Raw genomic sequence first — 23192 nt, 5'->3', positions numbered from 1 at the left:
TCTTACTCTGCAGATTTTTCAAATTCCTACCATGGGACTTGGTGTCAGCAAAACTACATACTAAAACCATTAACAAAAAAATAGAAAGGAAGTGTAGACAGAAACTGTTTCATCATATGTACACATGTACTAACTATTCCAAGCTTAAGTTTCCCAAGAAATTATGGTCAGCTGTAAAGTTTTGGTCACCAGGTTACTTCAATCCAAATGCATTATCCAGACAGCTGTAGTTTATCTTATTATGCTTTGCTATCATCTTCTTTCGACTGGATGATATCATTAGCAACTTTGATTTCTATGGTTTCTGGATTTAAAGCTTCTTTCCCATTTTCCTCCTTTAGTGGTAGCTTCCTATCAGAAGAAAAGAGGAATCATGGTAACACATAAGTAACACATAATCTGGAATTTAAGTCTACACTGTATGTATTGCTTATACAGTTCACGGTGTTTCTAAAAACATAATTTATTGAAAATAATGTATAATTATTTTATTATGAGCACTGAGGTTCTTCGCTTTTAAAAAAATTCCTATTAACTCTTTCCATTTCTGTAAAGCCAGAAGAAGCTAAATGGCACATGATAAGAACATTGCTGCTGTCCAAAATGCAGTTTCTTCAATAAGACAAAAGAAACAATAGAATGCCAAATAACTTGACCCAAGACAGTACAGAGTTATGTGTTTCCGAGGATACCGTGAAACACTTACAGTCAATCCTTTTGCTGAATCTAGATTATACTCTTGTTTTAAATGTCTGTTTCCAAATGTAAATTCAATTGTATATGAAAGAAGACATCTATCATTGGAGGTTATGCCAAGACATAGGTAAGGGACAGAACTTCTTATAGCACAAGGAGGTAATGAAAGTTATTTTATTATTTAGAAACTTCTACAATTTATTTTTGCTAGATGACACAATCTAGCTGCATTAATACCTTCTAGCTCTTTTAAGACTAACTTAGTGAAAACTCTGAGAGCTTTATAATCCTTAACACCAATGGCAAAAGAATCCCCACCCTTACTTTACAGGAAAGACAAAACATTGATTTCCTTCAAAAAGGTGTTAAAAATCATTGATTCCCTACTGCCAGTAGTTAGCTGTCAAAAAATATAGCTGTCCAAAATATGTATGGTTTACTCAGATGTTCCTGTAATAATGTCTCCTGGGCATAATAGCTGTTAATTGTGATTCCAGTTTGGGTTTGCTTTCTGTTTTTTAACTAGGCAATAATATGCATATGCCATTTTTATTCATAATAACTGTTAAATGTTTCAGTAAACTTCCACTGTGATTGCTTTGATGTCCCAAAGAGCAATATACTGTTCAGAACCTGTCTGAGGAATCCCTTAGGAATGTCTTGTAATAACAGTGTTTAATAACAACAAATAAAACAAAGCAATACCCAAATTCCCAGTCTTATGAAATGTAGGCTGTCTGAAATGAACTAAGAAAGATGCTGTTCACCTAGAGGTTAAACAATGAGCACAACCTATATCTGAGAGAAATCAAAGAGAAGACTAACTTGTTCTGTTACAATAAAATATGTGGGATATATATCAGCTGTCTGGCTTTGAGCACAGAGGGAGGTCTCTAGTAATTGTCTGTTTCACATGGCACACCTAAAGAAAAGATTTCAGCCCACACAACGATGCCTGAAAAGAATGGAAACAGCAGAATCAACACAAATCTATTTTTAAAAGAGGATAAAACACTGGGACAGAGGAAGCGCAAGCTCATGAGATGCATTTTAGGTAAGCAGGCACCTGTGTTGAAGGCCTGATAATGCAAAGCACTTAAACTAGTATTAAAAAAAATACCTAATTTAATCCAGTTTTATATAAAGGCAGAGTAATTTCTTAAAAGGCGGTGCTGAAAGGGAGGAAATATTTAGTCAAAGTGAAAACTGGGCAATTGACAGGATATACTGTGTGGAAATTTAAATAACTTGGTTTTGGAGAAGTGGATTAAGAGCATGTTACAAATAATTTCAAATTATTTGAAATAGGAAGATTTGCTAAAACCCTGTTGAAGGATGCTAGAAATTACTGAAACCCATGTTCATGCAAACAGTGTGATAAAATTAGCTTTGCTTTCAATGCAAGCAAGAAAAAAAAAGAACTACAAACAAATAAAATGTTTTACAAGTTTTCCTCATCAAAAAGTCCATCTACCATTCTTTGACCTTATTGTCTTTAAAAACTTGTGGGGTTTTTTTGGATATGATATGAAGTTATCAGTTAAGTTATCGTTAGACATTATCCTTTTTGACTATGACAATATTTTTGTTATTTTGGAATTTTCCTCTCCATTTTTTTCAAATATTAATTCATATTTAATCCCTATTAACAGATTCAATAATTTTCCTCTTTTAATTAACTAAATCAAGTTTAAATGTTCTAATTACGCCAATTTTCCTACACCTAATTTTTCTTTGGCTACATCTATTTGAAATAATTTTATATTTTTCATCTGGGCAGACTAATCCTTTCAAATCTTAAAGCATTTTATAATAAAAGCTTTTCTGAAAAAAAAAAAAAAAAGACTAGAGAACTTTAAAAGGTTCTTTTGCTTTAATCAGATGCTGGCTGTTATCAATCATTAATAATATTGACTTCCTCTAATGCTGCATGTGGTCTAACTGCAATAGTCTGCTGATATTACCCATACAAAACTTCAACTAGAATATTTACTTTCCTATTTTATAGGAAAATGGCTCCTAGCCATTTTGATACTGGAATTCACCCAGCTTCATTAATACTAAGAAAAAATCAACCAATACTAGAAACACAATAATGTCAGACTAGGAATGTAATTATAGTACCACATTGCGTGTGGTATTTTAATCATATTACAGAAATGTAATATGAAATGCACAGCTTAAATTGATTTCCTGCCAGCATTATTAAAACTTGTTGACTTGCAGTCAACAAGTGCTTTGTGCTCATCTGTCACACATGGATCCCAAACCTGGCTTTGACAAGAACCATCTGAGTTAAGGTAAAACATAGATTGCTGAATAATATGTTGAGCAATATAATGAAAATACTCTATTATTGTAAGAGGAAGTCATCTCTTTATTAATTATTTCCCACAAATGCTTAACTTGCATTTAAAGTTCTGAGTATAATTTGGTATTATTCAAAATAATTCAACTAATTATTCAAAATATTTAATCTAATTTAAATGGAAGGCTTATCTTGTATACCTTTAAGACAGCCATAATTAGAATGAATCCCACCTTGTATGAACATTGTCTGCCTGGAATGTCCTTGAAACTTTTCCTTCCTGCAAGCTAAGCTCTTCCCTCCAAGATCCCTGCTGGTCATCCTTGCCCTGCCCAGCGTGTGCCTTTCTGGCTGATAGCATCTGTTGTTGACAAGGTGTTTTTGTGTTATTCCTACTGACAGACTTACTTCTACCCTATCGTGTCCTCCTTTCCTTTAGTGGCATCTAACCTGTACTTTATATTGCTCCTCTGTTTCATCAGTTATGACCTGTGTCTGAGCAGAAGGTCTGTCCATGTTCCCCTAGTACCAGTGTCCCTTCAGATGTCCTGATTGCATGATGCTCTATTCATCTTTGGTTTCCTAAGTGACACTGTCCCAAATCTTTATCTGACCTCTGTCCAGCTATACCCTGTACTGCTGCCTTTTGCCATTGGTTGTGGGAGAAGAAATTACCAAGAAGGAAACTGGGATCATTATTATAATATATCTTAGCAGTCCTATTCTCCTAAAAAGCCAATAACAGGCTTTTTTTCTTATTAAAGTTTCTGGGTTTTGCAGTTCTAGATAATGGCAAAGAAGGCAATTTTGTTATATTTTCAGAAAGAGAAAAAGACTGTTTTATAAGAACATCCTCTCCTCATTAAAAAACAACTGTGATTCCATCAAGTAATCAACAGGTGAGTTTCTATATTTACTACAGAAGTGTCTTGGAAGCCCTGACAGCTTTAAGATCTCATGAGGTGGGAGATTTTCACACCACGTGAAAAGCTTTGGGCTCAAACCAAAGAAACTTGGAGCTTTCTTTAATAATTTCAAATCAATCAACTTTTGAGGCTCAGAAATGAAACTCTGGAGCAATCAGTTCGTGTCCTTTAACACCACTAGGTGGGTTCTCAATAGAAGGAATGATACTGTCATCACTTTTGTTGAAATATCAGTTTCTCTTCAAACTAAACTTTCAGAAGGAAAAAAAAAAAAAGCACATCAGAAGCTCTCATTGTAATAGTAAGCTTAGCAAAATACCAGCTTGCTTGTGCCCTATCACAAACGTTACTTTATCCTCCACACAGGTTTTGAAAAGCGCTATTCAGGTACAAACACCAGCCACTCTACCTGGTTTAATCTGTTCCAGGGGCTGCAGCAGCAAAATGGAGGAGAGGACCTGACTGCCAGTGCCCAGGATCCCCGAGCCCAAGGCTGGACTCCGTGACTCAGGAGGCAGCCGAAGCCTGCAAGCCCAGGTGAGAACTGCTGCAGTTTCTGTGCTGAAAGCAGCTTGCAGAGACGGGAAGGGGACATGAGGGAACTGAGCAAAGTGGCTGCCCTTCAGCACCATTAATCCAATTACACCACATGGACTCAAATACTGAGCTAAACTCTCAGTTATGTGAATGAAGGAAGGAAGGGACCAGGAGGAGCTGGATTTCTGGAGCATGGGATCATTGTGCCCTACACAGAGGGTGTGTGTGGGACTCAATCTAAGGCCATTCCTGAGAGTCAGGAGATTATTCCTGCATAGTGGTCAGTAACTGCTGGGTAGGTGGTAAAGATCAGCTGCACCCAACTAAAAAAATCCTTGTACTCCTGCTCAGCCACCACTGCAGGGTCAGGAGGGCTGGGGAGGTGAGGTGACTGTGGGTGCCAGAGCTGACAGAGAAGGCAGCAGGGCTGTGACCTGCCTCTGCCAGTCGTGGTACTCCATGGGGTTTGGAGGTTAGCCAGGAGTGGCAGGGGAGCATCAGGGGCAAGCTCTGGTGCAGCCTGAGAGCCAGAGAGCACATGCAGAGCCTTGCCCTCGCCCTCCAGCCCCTGAATGCAGCGGGCAGAGCTGGGGGCAGCAGTAGGGTGCGGGTCCATGTCCCACCGGGGCCAGGGCTGGGCATGGGCTGCTGACGAGGCTGGAGCTGATGTGGGGCTCCTGGTCCCTGGGCAGGGGGGACCAGTGGGCTGGGGAGAGCAGGGCAGGGCTGCCTGTGTCCCCCTGCCCTGACATGAGGTCTGTTTTCACCAAGAGCACAGGAGGAGCTCCTTGGGAGTCAGGGCATCAGGGAGGGCCAGAAAATTTCCCTGGATACTTGCCAACCTCCAAACAAGTGGTGGTGTAAAGATACACTGCAGGATTGCTGCTGTTGCAGTGTCACCATCCAAGGGCTGGATAACACCCAGGTGTAGTTGTATTCTGGGTCACAGAAAGAACAGAGAAATGTCTAGTGATAACCTCAGCCGTTGCATGTGGGGTACCATGATTTAGATCAATTATTGTAAGAAAAAAAAAAAAAATCACACTCGTGCACTGCATTGCAGCAGCACCATTGTGGTGATGCTGCGTATCTCCCTTCCAGAGCGTGGGAAGCCCAGTCCGTCCTCGCAGCGAGGAGGAGCTTGTGTGAAACTCCAGGGAATGTCAGGCTACTTACTCTGGTTCTGTGAGGGGAGTTGTCTCATTTGGCTCATTTACTGGACTCCCGTCTTCATGATTGGTAATTCTTTCATCCTCTGTTCTCATTTCCACTATTGGCTCTTTTGATCCATCTTTCCTAAAAATTATTAAAAGAGTCTTAGTCTCATATCATCATATTAACCACATACATTGCACATAACTAATTACCAAGATCCCTTCTCTCAAAAGTCGGCAAAGAAAAGGCAGAACTAATTATCAGTGACTAACACCATTAAGACGCATTTAACAGCATGTTCCCAATTCCATGAAGTCTTCAAAGCATCCTGTATCCATGGTTACTTACCTAACTCCACAAACATCACAGATTAGCATCTCAAAAGAGCATTTTGTTTATGACTAAATAACAAGATGATGGCCTCTTCATGGGAATAGATGTAAACTTTCCTAACTTAGTCTAATAAATATAGGACTTGATGCCTAGTTAAGCTTGAACTTTTCTGGCAGTGTAAAGAGCCTTTATGTTAGTATATACACTGCAGAAGTGTACTTTAATCTCCTTAGATTGTGACAATCCCAGCTGCCAGAACGGGGTAAAGAGACCTTGTGTGAAAAGAATCTAGCCCCTTCTGCTCACACTGGAAGAAGAAACTCTTTGTTTCTATGTCATATTTCCCCCATTTTAGGAACAAATGCTAGTCTCTCACATGTAAGTAAATGAATAACCTTTGTGCTAATTGGACAATGAATCGTAAGGAAGATGGAGCAGTGAGTATTGTCATTATGCTTTTGTTGATAATCGTAGAATCATAGAATAGTTTGGGTTGGAAGGAACCTTTAAAGGCCATCTAGTCCAACCCCCCTGCAATGAGCAGGGACATCTTCAACTAGATCAGGTTGCTCAGAGCCCCCTCCAACCTGACCTTGAATGTGTCCAGGGATGGGGCATCTACCACCTCTCTGGGTAACCTGTTCCAGTGTTTCACCACCCTCATCATAAAGGATTTCTTCCTTGTATCTAGTCTAAATCTACCCTCTTTCAGTTTAAAACCACTAGCCCTTGTCCTATCACTACAGGCCCTACTAAAAAGTCTGTCCCCATCTTTCTTACAAGCCCCCTTTAAGTACTGAAGGGACACAATAAGGTCTCCCTGCAACCTTCTCTTCTCCAGGCTGAACAACCCCAACTCTCTCAGCCTTTCCTCATAGGACAGGTGTTCCATCCCTCTGATTATCTTCATGGCCCTCCTCTGGACCCATTCCAATAGGTCCACGTCTTTCCTGAACTGAGGACTCCAGAGCTGAACACAGTACTCCAGGTGGGGTCTCACCAGAGTGGAGTAGAGGGGCAGAATCACCTCCCTCAACCTTCTGGCCACACTTCTTTTGATGCAGCTCAGGATACTGTTGGCTTTCTGAGCTGCGAACACACATTGCCGGCTCATGTCCAGCTTTTCATGCACCAGTACCCCCAAATCCTTCTCCACAGGGCTGCCGTCAATAATATGGACATGATATGGAAATAGCTTCTCAATGCTACAGAAGTATTAACAATATTAGTACTAATCAACTTGCATATAATTTTACTCTCAAAAGGCAGACCAAAGGATACTCAAGATATATTGGATAATTCCAAAATAAAACCTCTTTCCATGTAAATATTTCATCCCTATTCCTGTCATAAGATCAGGAATTGTATCCTGGAACTTCACCAGCTGCAGTCTGGAAGCACAGGGTAACTGACTTACAGATGAACAATCACTTTTATATTTAACAGACTATTTTCTGGACCTGTGATGTTCTAGAGACGAGTCAGACTGCTATGTGCCATAGCAAACACCTAGTCTTAAACCATTGTCTAATTCATATCTCACATTTTCATATTGTTCCTGAGAAGATAATCATTAAGCAGGCTAGTACAACTACAATAATCCATCTATTCAGGAAGTACCTGGAAAACTCTACCATCCTCTGGTAGGTATCCTCAAGGAAAATCTTTGTAGTGTAGCACAGATAAATGTGTAGCCAAGAAGTTGACTAGGGAAGAATTAATGGGTAGAAGTCTAAAAGATTCTGGTTATTTTTAAAAAAAGCTGCATGTGCTTATTCACCTCTCTAAGTAAAATTCTACTTTAAGATACACAAATGGATACAATGGTCATTTTTGTAGATGGTGCACGTAACTCATGACCACCTCATATCTGTGAAAAGATTATGGATCATAGTACGACTGGTGGAAGGAATGGTAAGTTCTACCTGAGTTGTCTGTACATCTACAGTCTTACAGACAAACACACATTATTGCATGACCAAAAGCCTAAAAAAGATGTTATTTGCGAACAGCATTCACATAGGATTGAGGAATTGATCTGTACAATTGATCTGTACAACTTTCTGTACACAGAAAGTACAAACTGCGTAACAATTAAAAATTCCACAGAAGGGAAAGTGATTTGTAGGAAATGCATTATGTCATTTCTGTTCCAGGTGGCGGTGTGTACGTTACATGCATTGTATCATCCACATTCATTGCATACGGAAAATAATTAATGACTATATATAGATCCTACAATCAAAATGTAACAAAGAACCATACCATAAACCCACTCAAAAATCCAGAATGCGAACTGATATATTTAAAACAGGGAAATGTCAGTGTCTTTTAGGGAATAGCAGTTGGCATGAAATAAATTCAAATTTTGACTCTTCAAGCCTGTCTTGAAATTTTAGCCTGACAGTTTATTTATGCAGAGAACAGGCTAAAATAAGAACATTCCCACCTATTTTAAGATCTAACTGACTGAAGATGACCCCAACAAGGAAAGAAATACACTTAAATGAAATAGTTGTTCTTGCAAAAGAAATGTCATGGAGGAATTGATATTACGTGACCAGCTTTATGCTTTTCTGGGACAGCATGGAATGGCATTTGGGTACGAGATGTTGATAGCAAGATATAAACTGCTGTCAAGTGACATTTTCAACTTTAGGTCTCTAAGGTCTTCCCATTCAGGGGGTTCTGTAGACCAATTCGTACTTGGTCACTTCTTGAATGGGAAATTAAAGCACAAACTGAAGTGCTGTGCTCAGTAGGAAAGGACAGCTGAGTCAGAGCCAGAAGCTTCACATCCTGATTCTATTGACCCAGACACGCTGGCTTCACACAATAGAAAAAATGCTGTTATTCCTTCTCTTACTGTAAGCTGTGGAGAATTAGGAAACATATTTTATGGCATAACTTCTATTCAGAAGCATTATTTGATGTAAATACTCTGTGCCTGCTTATGACTGGTTTTGTTGTACAGAGCTGATTCCAAAAGGGTTGAGAACCCAACCAAGAAATGTAATCAAGTTACCTAAGAATGACACAGTCTCTGAATCCCAATAGCCAGAACTAAAACCAAAAAAGACATTTACACCTCCACTACCAACAATGAAGAAGCCTGATACAGCTATGAATAATGAGGGCTGCAAAATCTGATCTGCTCTACAGGCATCTGGGGAAGGATGGGATCTCAGAAGCTGCAGGAGAATGAACTGCAAGTCCTGACTACTGGGAGAGCCACAGCACACAGGAATTGGACTAGTAAAGGTTATTTAAACCACACAAAGACAGCATTCTCACAAATATTACGGTGTATGCATAAGAAGTCTGTCAGATGAACATAATGAGGAAAGTAAGCAATTTTTTAGTAAAAAAATTGAATTGCCTAAAATGAGGGACCATAAATAATCCTCTCTCCAGCTTACCTTTTGAAAACCCTCTAAACATTGGGTCTTTAAAGTACTATTATTTTATGCAATCAGTACTTGAACTGTTTTGCCAGAGATCTCACTATCCACTCTTATCATTTAAGGGAACATATTTGCACATAAACCATCAGTTCATCTGCATTTGTCTGATGAAGTAGCCACTACACAAGGGTATTTGTGAGAATCAGGACTGTTTATTCCCCAGTTATGTTTAGCAATCATTGACTGTTGCTATGAAGAACAATCACGCTCACCAGCATTTCACCCACATCCAACTCAGCACTGCTAGTTTTAAAAATCAACAATACTTTTTATTGCTAAAGTCTATGGGCAAGAAACAAGATTTTCCATCAAGTGCCATCTGAGAAGAAAAACTCTTTCACGGATTTTCTATAATACTACATCCTCCACTCCCAGATTTACTGGCAGTGCCACAACCATATGCTGAGTTTTTGGGTATTAGCAGCTCAAAGATGGATTTGTAGAAATGGAGTTACAATGATCTGTTACCTGTTCCTCATGGATCAAGGATGTGCCTATAACTATTACTGAACTACGATTGATTTCCTTTGTGTCATGCTGCACAAAGAGGCCATCTTAAAGTTAGGTATGGTAAATGCCTTTTTTGTGTCCATTTTTCTTTTAAGGCAACATTTGACCACAAACAATACTATACATTTCAGAGGAACACTTTTCCAAGTACTAGAAACATTTTATTAGTTCCTTTTGCCATACCACAAAATGGCCATAAAGTTAACATAAGTTGGACAGCCAACTTTTTCTTTTAATGAAGTTTCCAAAATATGTGATTAATACTCACAAGTAAGCTGCCTTTCCTTCTTCCAGTTCTTTACTTTTTCCACTTGAACCACTCTTTTTCCCACAGATCCTCCTGGTGATGCACATTAGTAATCCACATTGTCGTACAAAGAAGCAGCTAACATCAGTCACAACCAGGATTAACAAAAGGGCTGCCACTCCCAGGCCAATAACAGCACCCAGTCCAAGACCATTAAAAAGAGTGTCTTGAAGGAAAGAAAATTAAAATTTATTAATAAAATTCATCCCAAAGGATAGCATTTTCTAAAGCTTTTAAGCTGTAGGCCAGGAGGCTAAAGGATGTTTAAAAATGAACCATTTGAAAATTAATGGAAATAGACAGTCCTGAAGATTAAGCATGTACACAACCTGATTAAAAAATCAAAAAGAACATCTTTTCTATATAATATTTTCCATTGCCAGAATTCCAATATGGTCACAGAGCATAAATGACATTATTTAATAACAAATAGCATCATATCTTAACATTCCAAGACTGAGAGTATCAGTATGCAGCCTAAGAAAAACATTTTAAATGTTCAACATATCAATAGTTGATATAAGTTGTCATTTTCCACATTTCAAGTATAATTAATTAGCAGTGGTGCTAAGCAGAATTACTGAAAGGTTTAAGAGAGTACCAAAACAGGATATATTCTTGTAAAGGTCATTTTTTGAATTACAGTAGAATGAAAAAGTCTTCAAAGAATTTAATTCAAGCTATTTAATCTGCAAACAGTTGCACACACTTAAGTCTTAAATAAATTTTTATGAGGAAAACTATGCATATTATTAAATGATTATAGGGTTAGGACCTCATTTTATATAGTCTTCTACCTTGAAAATACATTCATACACTTCAAAATAAACATATTCCACACCTGATCTTGCTGTCTGTATTTGTATTATGAAAGCTGATGCTTAGCTAATTTAATTTCATTACAAATCTCAGAAAAAATATTTTAATGTTTTAACTCAGTTGACATTTCCATAACAGACAGTAATGCTACAGACCATTTTTAATAGTGTGATTCTCAGAAGAACAACAACTACGGTGTTTGTGACCCTTACGATAACCCTCAGATGACCCTTATAAAGGAGAGGACTTGTATCTGATCAATAAACTAGGGGAAAAAAAAAAGCCACCTCAGTAATGGTTCATGCACATAGCTAATTCAAGATGTCAGCCTAGCTCAGAAACTGGCTAGTGACAATTGCCTTGTGTGATGCTATGTCCTGAGTAAACTCCACAGGGCAGTGGAACTGGGTTTTTTGCATGTTGGTGTTGCACATCAGCATTGTTTACTTAGTGTTACCATGCCTTGGAGTGATGCATGGGTCAGCAGTGCAGTGGTACATTTCCATTTGCAGGTGTATCTATGCCTGTTGCCAAAATAAGAGCAAGATTTTTCTGACAGGAGATTACTTGAATACTGTTGTAACAGACACCAAAACATAATATAATGTAATATAATATAAATGTTTTAATGGGGCTACTACTATCATCTTCCTCTTCTTTCTCTTCCACCTCCCTGATATATTGTGGACTGTTTTCACATTAAGAATATAATTTAAGCTTTCATATATCTGCTTAACTAATTTTTAAGAAAATACCTATTCACCTTTTCAAATATAATTTGAAAATTATTTTCTTGAGGACTTCTAAATCAATACATACTAACAGAAATATCTGCTTTGTTAGTCTATGTGATAGAACTCTTAAATGGAAAAGTAAAAACTTTTTTTCAAAAGAAGGGGAACATTTTACTTCTTATGCAATTGATTTCATTGTCTATTGTATGGGTTGTTTTATTATAGAACTGTTTTTCAGAATGTTATTATGCAATAAGGCAGAATTCAATGTATATATTTACATGGATGGATAGGCAGATAAACAGACAGATATTACTTCAAAGTTATTTTCCTTTCTTCAGAAAGACTTAAAAACCACTATGTAAATAACAAAAATAATGGCATAGCAATGAAATGATATATCATTTATGCATTGCCCCGTCAGCAATGTTGGAAGTTGACATTTCACATGAATTGATTATCTTTCTTTTTTTTAACATCAACGTTCCTTGTTAAATATTAGTATAATTTCTGATACATCTTCCAAAACTTACTTTATCCATACATCCATCCATCTATTTGATGACTTCCTTTGTAAACTTCAATCATTTGTGTTTCCCAGTCTGAATTGTCAGGAAGATATAAATAGCCTTTTAATTCAAATTTATTGAAAAGCTTATCTGATTCAACAGATATAATACCAGTAAACTCTACAGAGTCCAGTTCTAGCGACCTTATACAGCGATGTTTTCCTCTCTATACCTTCTTAACCACCAAATAGAAAGTGGAGGAGAAAAATTAGGGTCTTCTAATCCATATTTTTAAAGGGATTCAGGGAGGGTTGTTTTGTTGCCATTGTATTTTTAGGATTTTTTTTCTTTTTTTAATGCAGCGTTAAGTCTTCACCATGGGGAGATACATTTTTCACTGATGTAAACAGCATTTCCAGTGTCACTGGAACACTGTGACGTGGCAAGCTTCCCACCTCAAATGATTCAGTGACAGAAAAGCCCACACAATATTTTCACTGGCAAGTGAAGGAATTGTTTATATCAACAACATTGCTCCTTTGTACAATGACAGTCATATTCATTTGCCATAGTTGTGAGGAAGACTTTGTTTTTCATTTTTCATCTTCTTGGTATTGGTGAGACATCTGAGACCTAAGTATTTGACTGTTACATATTTTTCTATCTCTTTCTATCTATACTCATAAAGATTGATAATTTCCTCTTCATTCAGTATTCCCCATCCTTACTACTGTCCTACTTGTCCCAAGTCCTATTTTTCCTACTTGCAACCCATTTGTTCATACAGGTTTCTGTTTCACAACATTTGAAAGTCTGATTTCTTATGACTGCCAATACTTTTTCAACATTTCTCTCCTTTATCTCCCACACCCCAAAGAGTGACAGGAACACGGCCACATCCTGTGGCAGGGCAAGGAGCACGGCTGTCATCAGCCTTCTCGCTTGTCTTAGGCTCTTTATGTACTTTCTTCTTCTGAAGACAGGCAGAAATTGAACTGTCTTGTGTTTTAAGAATATCTATGTTATGGTTTATTTTTAATATTAATGAAAATATATAAAATTAACTTTTTAGAAGTTCATCTTTGGCTTATTTCTGTTCTTTCTTAAATTGCTGGGACTTTGCACGGGTCTATCTGCTCGTGGAAAAGTCAGTTGTAAAACTAATGCCAATTACTATTAAAGCAGACGTAGGCCTGTCCTGACTGCTTTCAAAAATCATATCTTAATATATCTATGGTATCAAAACAATGTGAAATTTTGTCTTAATATCTTATGACATCAACAGAACTGGATGAAATGTTAATGTCATACTACATACAGCCTTTCAACCAACTTTGAAAAACACCTTTATTATGAAGAAGTTTTGCCCTAAATTAAATTTGGATTAGCTTTACTGTGAAAAATCTTAAACAATACAAAAAAATACATTATAAGCAGCAATGATTTTAAGTGGGTTTTTTTACAGTGTTGCACTATGTACCAAATGGACTCAAAATACTAGTTCCACTTTGTGCTCTACAACAATAAAGTATTTATACATTATATACCTTTTTTCCTAGTTGAAAACACATTTATTTTAAATCATAAAAATTCAATGTTAATGTAAGAGAAGCAGTTCTTAACAATTTTGTGAAAAGATTTATTGTATACCTGACTTAGTAATCTAATCATAGTGGAGCCTTTTAAAATACTGCTTGGAAAAAAAAACAACAAACTGTAACTTCCATAGTTCTGAATGAGTTTTAATTATAATTTGTCAAAAATATGCTAAATTTAAAATAATATGCTTTTTGTTATATAGAATGTGGCATGAATAATATAATACACCTTGCCATGATAATGAAGGAAACTGCCAACTTTAAACAAAGTCACTTCATTCATCCACTTCTTCAAATAAGTGCATATCAATGAATACTTATGGAAATAAGATTACAAAACTTTCAGAAATGCAATAAAAAAAATTGAAGCAAGTTTGCATAAATGTCATGGAAAGTACTGGCAATTTTCAAGTTCTCTCTTATTCAATAAGTTGTATTTCTAACTTCTAGTAAAATAATTTAATATTTTTGCACAAATCATTATTTGAATGGGGAAGAGCAATGAAGAGTTTTGGCAAGTAAAACAGAATTTCCCAGTGAAGAGAACTAACTGAAAAGATAAATTTTCTGGACCCTGAAATGTAAATTCAGAGCAAATTCCTTTAAGGAGTCTATATCAGATACTCTAAAGGGAGGCATGTCTAAAGAGAGAGCCACCATCTACACAGAGTGTACAGGTACACTTTGTACACAGAAAACTAAAGCTATTGCTTCTGCACAAAGAGATAGGAACCTAATATGCAACATTAATGTATTCAGACTGATGTTAAATGAATGTATGTCCTTCAATTTCTCTGCAATCTTACAGAAACATATTGTATATATTCAATTGCTGGTACAATAAAATAAGAATTGCAAGTGTTATAATAAGTACTCTGCTTGAGCAGGGGGTTTGGACAAGATGACCTCCAGAGGTTCCTTCCAACCTCAACCATTCAGTGATTCTACATTTTGTTGAAAATAAAAGCAAGTTAGCACCTTTTTGGGCCTTTCTTCCCTTCCCCTCCTCCTTAGCAGGCGTGGATTAAAGGAAAGATGAAAGATAGATGATTCTACATAGCTCTTAACCTTTTACAGTCATTTACATTTTTAAGGAAAAAACGCCATGATATAAAACACTTTCCTACGCTCATAGGGTAGCACCTGGCAGCTACATTTGAATGGGTGCGAATGAGTGTGCAGGGCTATTATGCATGTTTGTCCTTTCTTTCAGGTCAGTCTGAAGCTAACGTAGGAACTGCTGTCGAGCTGAAGTAGTTGAAAATTATGAGGTAGAGGACAAATTTGAAAATGCTGCACTGGATAGTGGCATAAAAAAAGCATGCTCTTGTTTATCATCTTCTTGAACTGCCTTGTTGTATTGACTCTTATAAAGGCTGTCCAACCATGATGGTTATTTCTGCACTGCCTATGAATGTTGTCTTTGATTTTACATCTGATCTGGAACTTTTCTTAGAATCAAAGGCTTACAAGATTTATATACTTATTCAAAACCTCTGAAAAGACAGAAAACATAGATCTTAAAAATTAGTATCCATTGACGAGCATCCAAACAATCATTATGTAGTACCAAAAAGTTAAACAAGCTGTACAAAGGTTTTCTACAAGTTCATACTATAAGGGTGGAAGGCCAAGACCATTGCTAGAACAAGCACTGTCAAGCTAAAGATCTGGAGAGGGGAAAAAAAGGAGGATAACACATCCAAACAACAAGCACATAATGAGAAAAACAACAGCAACAACAAAAGGATTTACCAGAAATGTTCTAGAATTCCAGACAGGTAACATACATCTATAATATAGGTCCACCCCAGATATAAAAATTTATACAAATACTACGATGTGTGTGCTGGAGGCAGGGTACTGCAAATACCCAAAGGATGGTTCTTCATTTCAATCATTGAAATTACTCATTTGTTTCCAGATGCTTTGAAATGCCTCCTTTTTTTTTTTCCTTTCTCTTTGGGGATAGAAGTACATTCAAATTTGTACATAAGTGGAAATAATTTCTCAATTGGTAGCAGCTAAAAAAGTCATTCGTCTTTTAAAAATAATTATGTCTGATATTTATATTTCACTGTCTTTTAATGCTTTGCATTTTCTTGTATTGAAAATGGATATATCTAAATTGTGGGACTTGCATAACTTTGCTCACTGCCTGTCAAAACATCTTCCTCCTTCATTTCCAAAACGAAACATCCAAGAGGGCTTTAAATGGAGATGTTGTGTGCTCCAGGTCCTTTGCTGTGGGTGATCAGGATGTAAGGACTCTGTGGCACCCAGCAAATCTCACAAGTTACAGGTACCCAGAATAAACTCTGTCTTGGGTAACATGTGAAGGTAGCACGTACCCAGCTTTTTTAGTGAGAATGGTACAATGCTGGAAGACTATATTAATTAGAAGAGGAACCATTTCTTAGCTTTGTACAAGAGCATTCCATTACCATGCACTCATGTGCCTTACCAAGATAAAAATCATGGGAGGCAAAAAGGAGCAAACAACCAATGATCCCTCCCCACTACCCAGACAAGCTGCAATAATTTGGCTGCCACAGTAAGAGCTGCATGAACTGCTTTCAGCAATTTAAAACAATAAAACTTGGCTTTTGAGCCAGGTAACTGCCCAGCAGCTACATGTTTACCTTCAAATGAAATTAAAAAATCAATACAGTTGCAGCATCCACTTTTTAAAAAATATTATGATTGTGTGCAAACATTTACTGGGGAAATGTATGATCCAAAAGACACCACGACAGTATGTAACATTATTTTCTATCCCATTCCTTAGTACAAAAAGATGCTAACAAGGCTACAATCGACATTAATTTTAATGCTTTTTCTTCCTCAGTGATTTTTCCTATAACTTTCTGCTAGGACAGATACTGCTGAAGGGCAGTGTACAAGCACATGAGGATATGTGCTCTGTACTGCACGACTGAGTAATATGTTCTGACAGATACACTTGACACACAGCTTTGAAAAATAAGGGGACAGTATTATTGATCCTGATGTAACTAACTAACTAAGGAGAAGGCTTCCTCTAACTTTCTTCTACCCATAAATGACATATCTTCATTGTCTACCATCTCTAATGAAATCTGAGCCTGATTACAATGGAGTTGCAATGGTTTCACTAGCAGCAAGAGGAGCCATAAAGAAGAGGCTGTACACCACAGACAACAACGCACAGGACAGATGGGCATTCACAGTCAAGGGAGTCTGTGGTGCCGCCAGATTATCAGTTGTAAGGGATGTGAGCTAGTGAAATGAGCATGTCTAAAATGGTATCTATCAGAAATGTTATGCTTTTCTGATACTTATCTGAGTGAGGGAGCTTTTCTTTATTGTGACAGAGATCCTCTTGCCAACAAGGTTTCTGAAATGACTTTTTTTCCTCTAAATTTTACAGGAAAATTTCTTTTATTATGAGTCTTTCTGGGTACTGAGTAAGTAGGACTTGAGTTCTCATTTACTCTAATGGCCTTTTAGACCATTTGTCATATGAAGGTGTCTTAAGACGTAAATAAAATAGCTAAATAAAACAAATGTTGTAATGTAAATAGCAACTCGAGTGTCAAGGATGTCTTGTCCATATCTGCTGAGGGATAAGATGGGAAAGGAAAGAAGATCGTCTTAACTAGAAAAAGTGTCCTGGGATATCTAATGTGCCTAAAGGGTTATCAGGTAGCTACAGCCTCTTCTTTCATGTATTTACTCAATCACCATAGTAAAAAGTATTTTTTTACCATTGCCTACTTCTATGGGGAGCCTCAGAGAAAACTGGGCAGAAGTCCTCATTCTTTCTGTTGGAGCGGCAGCCACACAAGGCCAAGAGAGGAAATAATACACATCCAGAACAAGCTGCTTCACACTTCAGCCAGCTGATCAATACACTTTTCCTGGTATTTTCGAGGCAGAAAGTGGGGGGAAACCCCTAACACTTTACATGTGTTGGAAAACAATGCATTTTGCCTTCGACAAGGAACAGCTAATGGGGAGGGCAGAGACAGCCCAGCATTGAGGGAGGAGAGGCTGTGCAACTACGGCAGCTTTGTAGAGTTTGTGGCATCAGCTCTGTGCCCAGGTTTTAGAAGGCCTTGGGGAAATGACTAAGTTTGTGTGTCCCAGGATCCTCCATTCAAACTGACAGCAGATTTACTGAACATGTCTCTCGGAGGAATTTCTAAGAACCTGTGCAGATTAATTAAGATTGACATGGGTATTGAAAACATACACTTATGTGTGGTTTCAGAACTGCTATTACATAAAAGGTTAAATTATTTCAATTGCATTATTTGGAAGAATTCAAAATCACACTGTGCGCATACCACAGAGACCTGAGAGATTTTTGCATCTTTATACTGGATGACAGCTGTAACCAGAGTACTGTAGTCAGGAGACCTGAAAAAAAGTCCAACTATTTTGGGACTGTATTTGAATTGATAAAATATTTCAGGTTTGACAGCACTTTCTTTTAGCTCTTTAAGACATACGTAAATGCAAACACAACAGTTCTGAGAAGCATTACTTGGAATAATATTGTAAATGTATCATTATTTTATAGCATTAGCTACAAAAAGAGAAGTTTAATATTATGAGTGCCGCCAGTATATGGTGCATATTTTTACTTGAAATAGTTACACTGGTACAGCTGCAAGTGTCAGCAGAGTTGTATTTGGTGTGAAAAGTGTCGTGTACCCATATAGTTTCTCCCAGTATAAAACACCTGCCTTTTGGGATACAACTGTTTCAAGCAGGCAGATTAAATCAGTATGGATCAAGTGCTCAGGCTATGTATTTATGCAGACATTTCACATACTTGCTCCATTAGTGGAGTAGCATGGCAGCCACCTAATATGAACCAAGCTAAAAATTGGGGAATTCTAATTTTAATAAATTTTGTTTGTTTGTTTGTTTTTATAGTCACTATTGGATAAAACACTGTTGAAACAAAAATATTTATACAACATTGAAAAATCTCTTCAGTTACAAAATACATATTGTAGGTAATACAAGAAAAAACAGCATTTATCGGTAATAAAGAAAATACAGATAGAAACGCTTTAAGTCAGTTTTCTTTATTACAAAAATGAAGACAGAAGTTGCATAAACTGAAATGAACTTTGAACAACAGATGAAAGACGCACAAAATTACATACATTTCTTGACACTGTGTTTGTTTGGAAAGATGCTGAGGGACGTTACATTTACACTATGCACACGTTCTCCAGGAGAAAGCAGAGAGATGACAGGAAGTACTACATGCATGAAAGAAATCAGTGGAGCAAAATGGTAGCCAAACATGAACAAGATGAAAAAAAATATGCCATTGTTTCATAAAGTAAAATAAACTACTTTAAATCCAGATTTTTTTTTTTGCCTTTCATACTGTTTTTGAAAACAGAAACTTACAGAAACTGCAGTGCTTGAAGTATTTTTCACAGAAGTAGTTTTTAGTACACTGTATATATTTGCAAATGTAATTCTGTTGGAAATAGACACTCAGTAAGATTTACTTTGCTTGTATTACAGCTCACTTAACGTGCATTATAATTAAAATGATATGAAAATAACGTATTCACTAGAAATTGTCTCTACAAAAATGTTAAACATAAAATAAGTATTCAGAACTATTTAAGAATATCATACAACGTAATGGGACTACGGTGGCAAACTACTACAGTTTCTCAGGACTTTAGACCATATAAAGATGAACAAAAATGGATATTCCTACCTCAGTTCCCTGATCCAGTTCTTGTAAAACATCTAAACTTAACATAGCTCTCAAGCATACTGCTTCCATACAGCTACTGTTTCTAAACAGGCAAAGTTGGTAGATTTTCTACACTTGATATTTGACACCATTGGCTTTATGAGGATATTGTCATTGGCATTACAAGGAACAGGATTTTCCCTGTGAGTTTCCATCACTTACACATTAAGCCTGATAAATGTGTACCAAAGGAAAACTGAAGATTCCTTATATGCCTGGAGAAATGAGATGGATGAAATACAATGTGATAAGCTCAGATGAGCTCTAGATGTAGCAAAGATTTCAGTGATATCATTATAGACCTCAGAAGCTACATGTGTCTTGATATTGTTCCAACTGCTTCCTAAAAGTAAGAAGTTTTTTCCTTTTCTCCTAAAAATCCTGAAAAAATGAGCAATTAGAAATCATCAACATACTGAACAATGGGTAGAAGATTGGAGACTATTAGCACAATCACAAATTGTATACGAGTCTCCATTACCTCTTTTTAAAAAATAAATTTGTTTTGTTAGGCTTAATTAGTTAACTTTACATTTGCATACACATGTGGCTGGAGCTATTAAATTTAGTGAATAAGGTTTGCATGCTGGAAAGATAATACATGGTAAGGCCCAGGAATCTAACTGAGCGTTGGTCATACGGTTACTTATTTAATTAAACCACCTTATCTGTTTATCTCTTAAATATCTATTTTTCATATGCACATCTTTTTTTTTTTCCCTTTACATCAGTGGTTGGCCTTATACTTCCATCACAAAATTAAATGGAATGTTATTTTGTTGCTTGGTAATAGTATGTTTTGTACACCTCATAAAACCCCATAGATGGATATATTTTATTTCCAATGTATGCAGTATATGTGTCTTTTTCTGGGCAATATTTTTTCTATTTAGATAGACAGCAATTTATATTCTATTAACCCTACTGTAATACATGAAGGATCACATCTGAAGTTGTATCATGTAAATATTTTGATTTATGAATAATTGGTAAATGTTAGGAACTTGTCAAAACTGTGGAAACAAAAAAAACAAGAAGTAAAATCTGATTAGGAAGGAAGCCAGCCTTAGACTCAAAAGGTTGTAAATCAAAATATTTTAAAAATACTGTTCCTTAGAGACATATTGCTATATCACAGAATAATCATTATCCTTTTTAAGTTTCTGTGCCATCAATTTGGATTTAAGGCATAAGTTCAGCATAGAATATTTTAGGACTTCAGTCTTACAGACAGTTAAATATTAGCATTTCAAAATATGTGACAATGTTGAAAAAATGGTAACATTTTGCACTGTCAATCATAAGACCTAAAATCCCTTTTACAATTACTACATTTAAAGGAACAAATTTACTTATCTAACATTTAAGTACTAATGACAGCAGAATATTAAATTCAATTTGTGAAGACATATTTATCATTTTAATACAGTTTAAACTACAATTTTAAAGCTGCTCAGTCTATACCTACCAATTATAATTTAATTTGCAGATGTCTCTTTTCACTTTTTCCTCATTCTCGTCTGTAGGAAGACAAGATTTTAAAATCTTCTGTATCTTCCTACAGATTGTACAAAATACTGTAAAATAATCTTGTTCTCATTGTTTTTAAAGATAGAATTATGAAACTTTTCTAAAGAGGAATACAAACAAAACTGTATTAGTTGTTCATCTCAGGAGATACATGACAACTCAAGGACATTATTCTCCTCCTCTTTTTCTTTCTCATTACAGAAGGTTTGGGACACTGCCCAGAACTGCCTGGCTCTGCTGTCATAGAATCCCTATAATATTGGCTTAACTCATCCTCTTCAGACTTTGATGGGAAAGGTAGGGCCAAAAGAAAAGGATCATATTCAAACTACCTGATAACCTCAAAATGTGTAACGCAGAAGAATATAAATTGGAGCAGACCTAAAATTTCTCTCATTTAACAGGGGAAACTTATGTAGCTTCCAGCTGAAGCTGCTATCAGTTGGAAAAAAGAGAAGTGATCCAAATTTGTCTCTTTATCACACTGGCATTGTGACACTGAGGATAAAAGCTAACTTGTCATTTTTAATGTATATTTAGCTTCTAAAATTTCTCAAGGCTTTTCAGTAGCTCTTTCACAAATTGTTTGGGGAGTTCACAGTTGATCACTCTCTGTGCCCTAATTCCTATCTTGTTTTCTCATATACCTATCTGCAATGTTAGAATGACTTGCTACGATAAATTTATAACTGGTAAAGAGTACTTCAAATGTTTAACCAGAGTCAGAAAATTATTTAGAAATTTTCATTTTTCTGCCTTTATACATACCTGTAGTAGTCCCCTGTCTTGCTTTATTAAAAAGTAAGAACAGAGACAAGTATATGACAGGTAAAATATGTAATAAAGTGTTTAGTAGAACAGCTTTAAGGTTTCTTTAGGAAATTAGGAAAATGCTGCAAAATAAGGAAATACCAGAATTGGACTGTCTGTGCAACCTTAATGAGACCCAATTTTATGTTTCATTCTGTGAGACCATGTAAGTTTTACTCAAGACCTTTTAAATCCAGTGGCAGGTACTCACCAGTTGTGATTGTATCTTCAATTTGGTTTTTTTTATTATTCAGAACAGGACTCGATCTCTATTATGTCCACAAGAGAAAATTCTGTTTCCTTATATACATCCAGTCCCTATTGTACAATGGGATAAGAATGCAGAAGGGACATGACTGCAGACAACAGCCTCTCAAAAGAATTTGCTGCTCCCCTGGTCCAACAAGGAGCCCCAGTGTTTGGGCACCACTATGCTCCTCCAAACTGAGAAAGAGCTCCTGGGAGCAGATTGTGATGTGCTTGTACTGAAGCACACTCACTGGAGATCAAACAATTTGCTATTGACCAGTTGTGAACTGAGATTTTCAGAGGCTTCTAATGAGGCCAGACTTGGGCAGGTTTGTTTTTTTTTTTCCCCCTTGGGAATACAAGCAGAATCTACTTACTACATATTTGCCAAACGTCAGTTCTCTGATTGTAGGTAGAGATGTACTTGCAGGTTTTTTTGTTTTATTACCACAGGAAAAAAAGTGCCAATAATGACAACAACAAACATTTTCACTATCTGGATTTTAGAAATGGTTAGAAAAAAATAAAGTCTTTTGCAAAAGTTCCTGCCCAAGGTGATTCTTCCCCTAAAAAAAAATTAGCATAAGCAATAGCACTTGTCTGAGTTATATTCAATTGAGTATGTGTTCTCACACCTGAAAGTTTTTGATAACTGTTATGTGTAGCTAGCAGTTCCAAATCCTCTGTATCACAGTTAACGAGAAAAGTTTCATTACAAAAGACAGCTTAATGTTACGATCCCCATCCCTCATTAATTACTGTCTGTAGGTGCAGTAAGCACTTAAGCATTAAACAAATAAATAGTTTTGTTTAATAAGAATAACACTTATCAAACCAAATAACAAAGTCAATGAATATATTCACATTGTTTGTGCATGGAAAAACAGGCTTTCACCCAACTGAGTCTGACTGGGAGCCCAAAGTTTCGACTCTT

The 23192-nt window shown here is 36.5% G+C and overlaps 1 protein-coding gene across 1 annotated transcript in view; it reads right to left on the bottom strand.

The window, feature by feature from the left end:
• Nucleotides 1-239: 239 nt before the first annotated feature.
• NCAM2 (neural cell adhesion molecule 2) overlaps nucleotides 240-23192 on the bottom strand; it is a 337227-nt gene continuing 314274 nt past the window's right edge. Inside the window, exons 17-19 of the mRNA XM_075494582.1 lie at nucleotides 10198-10402; nucleotides 5644-5763; nucleotides 240-351 (exon numbers count right to left, since the gene is read on the bottom strand). Of these exons, the coding sequence (XP_075350697.1) occupies nucleotides 240-351; nucleotides 5644-5763; nucleotides 10198-10402 (437 nt within the window). The remainder of the gene's footprint in view (nucleotides 352-5643; nucleotides 5764-10197; nucleotides 10403-23192) is intronic.

The sequence above is a fragment of the Mycteria americana genome, chromosome 1 (assembly GCF_035582795.1).
Source record: "Mycteria americana isolate JAX WOST 10 ecotype Jacksonville Zoo and Gardens chromosome 1, USCA_MyAme_1.0, whole genome shotgun sequence".
In the NCBI taxonomy this organism is placed as follows: Eukaryota; Metazoa; Chordata; class Aves; order Ciconiiformes; family Ciconiidae; genus Mycteria; species Mycteria americana.
The sequence above is the reverse complement of the archived record's forward strand: the minus strand, read 5'-3'. Positions and strand labels throughout refer to the sequence as shown.